The sequence below is a fragment of the Olea europaea genome, chromosome 14 (genome assembly GCF_002742605.1).
Source record: "Olea europaea var. sylvestris chromosome 14, O_europaea_v1, whole genome shotgun sequence".
NCBI lineage: Eukaryota > Viridiplantae > Streptophyta > Magnoliopsida > Lamiales > Oleaceae > Olea > Olea europaea.
In genome coordinates this window covers 8,809,203-8,816,522 of record NC_036250.1, presented here as the reverse complement: position 1 = coordinate 8,816,522, position 7,320 = coordinate 8,809,203, and the positions used below count along the sequence as shown (strand labels likewise).

Here is a 7,320-nt window from a genome sequence, read left to right as displayed (position 1 = left end):
TTTTAATAGTTTAACTTAAAATTGTATCTCAATGATGATTGAAATTACCAATTGTTACTACTTGGCCTTTGTTTGAGCCCCTTTTGGGGAAAAAAATATATTTTGGAATAGTTATTTTTTAAAAAATGCGTGGTTAAAAAAATCGATTTACATGTAAAATTATTTTATTGGAGAAAATGTAATTGAAAATAAGTTTTCAAAAATGGCGATCAACAAAGTGTTTAATAATTGAACTTAAAATTGTATTTTAATGGTCATCGAATTATGCATCGTATTACTTATCCATCCCTCAAATCAACATCGTTTGTTGAACCTAACGAATTTTTTTACTTGAGTGATGAATGGATAATACGGTGCATAATTTAATAATTATTAAGATATATTTTTAAGTTCAGTTATTAAGTAGTAATACTATAATTTAGTGACCATTTAAATAATTATCCCAGGCATAAATGTGAGAAGAAATAGTAACGAAATGAATTATAGCCGGACATGATCCGATTCTAAAGAGAATCGAATCGAATCAAATTTTTTGCATATTTTGTAAATAAAATTGTCGGATCTAAATTTAATTATCGAACTGAACCGGTTTGGTATCGTACTATAATTAATTTTCTAACACTTACTGTAAAATAATATTAATCCAACTAATTACATGTTCAATTTTAGTTCTTAAAACAATATCACAATAACTCTTATAAAATAACGTAATCCAATTTAAAAATATACAAATAATAATTGTCTAATAAGATTTATTCATAAATGTATACAAAATACTTCTATCAAAGTGGAGAAAATTCAATGAATAGGACAAAAATTGAGTAAGATGAAGAGTGGCACATGCGCACAGCTGCTCAGCTTTGCTTTGTGCAATTATTCAACATTCAATTTTGATTTTTTGAGAAACGACGGAATGATGGAGAAAAACTCAGCTCACTTAGGGGCTGTTTGGGCCCCATTTTTTCACCAGAAAAATTGATTTTTTGATCGTTATTTTACTATTCCAGCCGTCATATTTGACTTCTTCTCTCATAGGTGGACCCCACTTTTATTATAACGGTCAAAAAATCAATTCTCAAAATCACTCCCAAACAAGCTCTTAATAATTCAATTTTGATTTTTTGAAATTTGAATTACAAAATTGATTTTAGACATAAAATAGAAAAAAACGATATTTTTTCTGAATTAACTAGTTGACAAATTTATTTTGAAAAATTAAAAAAATTGTCTTATTTAGCCCCAGTTTATTTCTCATTATTTGCCCGTTAAAATGAAAAATATGATCGTTATCCATCACATTAAGTCATCATATTTGACTTTCTATATCTTATGTGGATCCCTTAACGACTATATTTTTCATTATTATTTTTATATTAATGTGTAGCAAATGAGGCCTTAATGTAAAAAAGAAAAAAATTAAAAAAATCAAACCAATCACTTATTAATTCTGATACTCGTTTAAATATTTTTGCTTAAAAGAATCGATTTGATTCTAGGGTCCGGTTCAACCCTAAAATGGATAGAAGGCACTAACAGTAACAGGTCTCCTCTTTCTCAAAAAGTCAGAAGTCAATGCTTTCAGTATCCTATCTCTCTTCTAATTCTAGGTCCTCCGAAGCCTCGCTTTGTGCAATCATTCAACATTCTCATCTCTTTCAGATCTCATCCTCGCCACTCATTTTCATCTATATTTACGGTTATTTTTTCTTTAGAAAATTTGGTCGTGAAAAATTTTAGATCTGATCCAGGTAGTTTGATTTACCCGTGCAAATTTTGCTGTTATTTCTTATTTTGTTTATTTTGTTCTGTATAATATCCACGTATTTGTTAGAATTGTTAATTTGGATTTTGATTTTAAAGTTTAAAAAAAAAAATAAAAAAATTCACCGAACTTTGTTTTTTGAAAATCCTGTCAATTGATTTTTTTCCCCGACGAGATATACTATGTTGTTTTGTTTTAATATTTTTGTGCAATTTTGAGGGATGTCGGATCTATTAGTTTCATGTTTTCTTTTGAATAGCATCTTATGCATCTGTTTGGCTAGAAATTTTTAGATATCTGTTTAGTCATCTCTATTTTTGAAAAGTATATATATGTGTGTGTGTGTGTGTATATTTTTTTTTGTATCTGCTTGTCTAAATTATTTTATCTTGATGTCGATTGATCTGGTTAGGGAAATGCGAGCAAAATTCTTGTTTTAAAATAAGTCACGGGTGTCCGTAGAGATCCAATCTTCTCAGATATGACCAAATTGTAGGGCTAGAAAATTGTCAGCCCCAGCTTAACCAGATCAATCATGCTACATGTACATCTTCTTTTAAATAAGGAAGCCAATAAAATTATTTGTTTTCCATTATCGAGGCATTGCCAAGTTTGGATCTACATCATGTTAATTTATCATATCCATTCTCTTAAAAATTGTTATGCTTTTTCAAATATCAAATACATGTACTAGTTTTTCCCAGTAATAATTAAGTGTGCTGTCAATTATTTAGGCTTTACTAAGTTAGGATATACATGAAACTCATTCATCACATCATATTTTCTTAAAATTTGATTTTTTTCTTCAGATAATAAAAAAATGTATTAGTTTTCATCAACAATAATTAGTCATATTTAGCTAATTTTTACTTTATTGCCCTTATATATGAAAGTAACGGTTGATTGTTTTGCAATATTTTGATCTTGATCTTTTAGTTTGCACTAAAAATGTATTCCTTTTGTTATATCTGTTTGACATTAGTACTCATGAGACATGCAATTGGTCTTTCTTTCTTGCAGACTTGCTTTGTTCAGCAGAGGGTTTTTTGGTTTTCTTAATTAATGGCTTCTCTAGATATGTCTCTTGATGATATGATTAAGAGCAGGCGCAACAGTGATAGAGGCAGAGGACGAGGCAGGCCTCGGCGTGGAAGAGGCTCACGAGGATCCTTTAGAGGTGGAAGGACTACTGAAGTTCCTGGCAGAGGTCCACTTGGTATAAATGCTCGGTCATCAGCTCACACCATTGCCAAGGCAAGCTCAAAACATTGAAGTCTTATGCATTTCGTTGACAGTCTGCTATCTCTAGTGACTCAAATGAAGGATCTGTAATTTTCCTTTAGTGATACTATTTGGTCCAAGGAGAAGCTTATATTTCCACAGACTGGAAAAAGCTGTTTAATCTTAGTGCTTTTATCCTGTCCACTTCACAGTTCTGTTCATGTGGTTTTTTGTTCAAGGGCTTTGCTGTGGATTTTTTTTTGACAAAAGTAGAAGATTGTTGGTGGCCCATTAAGACAATTTGCTACTTTGCATCTTCGTTGAGGAGCTTCTATAGTTGAAAACTTTAGAGCTTTCACCATTTTAACATCTGCTAACCACTTAAGGCTTGAATATTCTGAGCCATCTATAAACGTTATTTAGCTGCCATTATTGTGTTTAGATGGGAAGTTCATGATGGATACGTGTGCTTTTATCATGTTTGGGTTTTTGTTCAAGGGCTTTGCTATGGATTCTCTTGACAAAAGTAGAAGATCATTGGTGGCCCATTAAGACACCTTGCACCTTATGTTGAGGAGCTTCATTAGTCGAAAACTTGAGCGCTTTCACCATTTTAACATCCGCTAACCACTAAAGGCTTTAATTTTCTGAGCCATCTTTAAACATTATTTAGCTGCCATTGTTTTAGAGGGGGATTTCATGATGGATACATGTGCTAGCGCTGCTTGTGGAATTATTTTATGATGGATACCATTGCAAAATGATGGACTTACTTTTGGGGCGAGATTTCAGTATCAGTTCATGATGTTTTTGCAAAGGTGCCTTCTTTCGCTGAACTTTAGAACTGGAGCTCTCGCCTTTTTCATAGCACCTGTTGACATGCAGTCGGTTCAATCAGCTAGCCACCCATTACTCTAATTTAACATACCTCGAAATTTTCCGTGGAATTAGATTATGTTGTTTGAGCATCTCAATGTGACTTCTTCGTGGAATTTTGCTGATATCTGATTTATCTTGAGGAATGGTATTATATTACTTTCTTGGTCATATGCTGACATTTACTTTCCCAATCATGGTATATTTCTGGTTTGCATGCACCAGTCCTTCCGCAGAACCAAGAATTTGCCATGGCAGAATGGTCTGTTTGAAGATGGCCTTAGAGCAGCTGGGTTGTCAGGATTAGCAAATGGTACAAAGTTATATGTCTCCAACTTGGACATTGGAGTGACAAATGAAGATATAAGGGTACTAGCTGAACCATGCTTGTTGACATTTCATTCATCCTTCCAATGGGTTTCTTTTGAAGATTTGTTGAAAATGGTCTTGCGTCACAGGAATTATTTTCGGAGCTTGGAGAGTTGATAAGATATGCAATTCACTATGACAAGAATGGACGTCCAAGTGTAAGTATCAGGCTTAATGCATTATCTTTATTGTAATTTAGTTCCTTTTATGCTTTGAATTTGTACATGCTCTCTCGACTTTTTGGAGTGCTTCTATTTTATTGGGAGGTAAATATATGTTAAGATCTCAATTGATACTCAATTATATGTCCGTGTTTGAAATGTGAATTAGTGGTATATACTCTTTCCAATGAATGATTAGATATCAAGGTATGCTTGTTCAGGAGTTGATGAATAGTGGGTGAGATTGTGAAAAATGGTCAATGCTATATGCTCTCTTACTCTGAAATCTGACGAAAGTTAGTTGTTACATTGTATTGTAGTGGAACCGCTTTTGTCAAATTTAGCGTTATTTGATTAAACCATGGATGTTAAGACTAATGTAGAGGGCCATTTCTTAGGCAGGTCTCCCTTGAATTGGAATTCAAGGTTATGATCTTGTTAATGCTTGTAACTGTGTTATCTTTTAGAGCCTCTTGACTGGCACTATATTTGTTTCATAAGGAAACATTTCCCTTGATTGTGAGGGTGTTTCAGGTTTTTAATGTGCTGCATTGCATATTAGCTTTTTCCCGGATTCATCATTTACGTCACCTGCTGTCTTAATCATGAATATCTTGTCTGCTGCATCTAATTTTGAATTTTATCTTGCTTGACAATATTCTTAACGAGTTGTTACCTTGTTCCCTAGCGAATCTATTGTTCAACATTTTATGTTCCTTTTTGCTTGTATTCAGCTGCAGAAATTAATGAATCTATCGTTAAGCAGGGTTCGGCTGAAGTGGTTTTTGCTAGGAGAAGTGATGCATTCCTAGCTCTTAAGAGATATAATAATGTCCAACTGGATGGGAAGCCTATGAGGATCGAAATAATTGGTACTAATGCAGAGAACCCTGTCTCAGCTCGCGTGAATGTAGTTGGAGGGGCAAATGGAAAAAGGAGAACAGTTGTTATGACGTATGTGACTATAATAACTTACAATTAATTTATGTTAGTACTTCCTCAGTTTCTTGCTTTTGTTCATTTTTCTTGATGCGGTGCTTCCTGCGAGTCTTGAATATCTAAACTATACCTGTCAACAATAACGTACTTTAGGTGACTAGCACATATTTTAAAACTTTTTATCTTTTGTTTCACACTTGATATAAAATCATTACGTGTTTAGTACGATGAGTTGATAGTTGTATCCAGTCGATCTGTGTATAGATGAGATCCTTTGGCCCTAACCTAACATAGATGGAGGGTTTTACATGCAGTTTTCTTACGTTCTTTTCGAATTGGGCCAACAACTCTAGTTGGCCAACTTCTATATTTTGTAAGAGGTTGTACACCTGATGAGACCAGCATAATAATGTCACAGAACTTGAGTAGATGAGTTTTTCTTAGTCATCTTTTCATCTTAATAACCAAAACTTGAAGTTGAAAACTGAGTTGCTCCCTGACCGATGAATGCTCCATGGAAGAACTGCCTTTCTGTTTAAACCCCATATAAAGATAATAAGTTGCACTATGAAATCCCAACAAAAGGCTCCCAATTATTTTTGAATAGAAGCCCTGTCATGTTAAAATACAAATTGTATTCCTGATTACTTCTGTGGTCATGAAATGACAAGCAATTGTAATATTTAAGTAGTAAAATATTCCATACTGTATCAGATGTCTATAATTATGATGTATTGGTATTCCGTGTATTTATATAGACATTTTGTGACTCCATTTTTTCTTGATTGTATTCTTTTGTGGTACACCGTGTCCATTTACTGAAATCAGATCATGAGGGTGAAATGCCTGACCACAGCACCGATAGTTTTTGTTGCTGTTGTGTCATAATGCTTCTGGCATTTTTTAGCTGAATAGTTGATTTGAGATTTATTTGTATAAAAATTTTGCTGAGATAGGAATTTCTGTAATGATTCTGTTTTTTGACATGTTTTTGCTGGATAGTTGATTTGAGATTTTATTCCGTGCAACAATCTATTTGACATATGCATTTCTTGATTGTATTCTTTTGTGGTACACCGTGTCCATTTACTGAAATCAGATCATGAGGGTGAAATGCCTGACCACAGCACCTATAGTTTTTGTTGCTGTTGTGTCATAATGCTTCTGGCATTTTTTAGCTGAATAGTTGATTTGAGATTTATTTGTATAAAAATCTTGCTGAGATAGGAATTTCTGTAATGATTCTGTTTTTTGACATGTTTTTGCTGGATAGTTGATTTGAGATTTTATTCCGTGCAACAATCTATTTGACATAGGAATTTCTGTCGTTATAATTGAAGTTTTATTTATGTGTTTGTTAGCATTCTTGAAGCAGCAACTGATTGTTCTGGAATATGCTGTCTTGCTTAGTTAAGGAGTGTTATGCACAATAATTATAGTGGTCTATGTGCAGTCGCATTTTGTTATTCCTGGATGGAACTGATCCTAGTAATCTTCAGCTTAAATTTAAATTTGAATGGTAACACCAGTTTCATAATAAGCTGTCTTATATTCGGTCAATTAACGGGGAGCTAGCAAATTTGCAGGCCTGGACCAGGTAGTCGTTCCAGAGGAGGCTCAAGTTCTGCTAATCGTAATCCTGGGTAAGCTTGTCCAAAACATCTACACTTTTGAGATGGTTTCTAAATTATGTCACTGAATTACATTTAGTCACTTCTTGAGCATGGAATGTGATTAATCCTAGTAATATATGTTGAAATGGTAATGGTTTTGAGGTCTGAAAATTCACGAGCGCAAATTCTATATGAAGTTGTCCTCTGTTCAGCAATGCTGCTTTATGGAAAGGGACAAAACTACCAAAATATAATCACTAATCAGAAGCTTGGTCTCCCTTGAAACGTGATCGAGTCCAAAAGTTTACTTTCACGGAAGGAACATGGTCCTTATCCTAAAGGAGCAAGTAGGTCCCCTATCTTTGAATGTAGTTTGGCG

General features: G+C 33.6%; 1 protein-coding gene across 1 annotated transcript in view; it reads left to right on the top strand.

Annotated features, from left to right (window-relative positions):
• Window positions 1-1,530: 1,530 nt before the first annotated feature.
• LOC111409046 (THO complex subunit 4D-like) overlaps window positions 1,531-7,320 on the top strand; it is a 10,173-nt gene continuing 4,383 nt past the window's right edge. Inside the window, exons 1-6 of the mRNA XM_023038945.1 lie at window positions 1,531-1,748; window positions 2,783-3,016; window positions 4,085-4,228; window positions 4,318-4,386; window positions 5,156-5,343; window positions 6,915-6,971. Coding sequence (XP_022894713.1) covers window positions 2,825-3,016; window positions 4,085-4,228; window positions 4,318-4,386; window positions 5,156-5,343; window positions 6,915-6,971 — 650 coding nt within the window. The 5' untranslated portion in view covers window positions 1,531-1,748; window positions 2,783-2,824. The remainder of the gene's footprint in view (window positions 1,749-2,782; window positions 3,017-4,084; window positions 4,229-4,317; window positions 4,387-5,155; window positions 5,344-6,914; window positions 6,972-7,320) is intronic.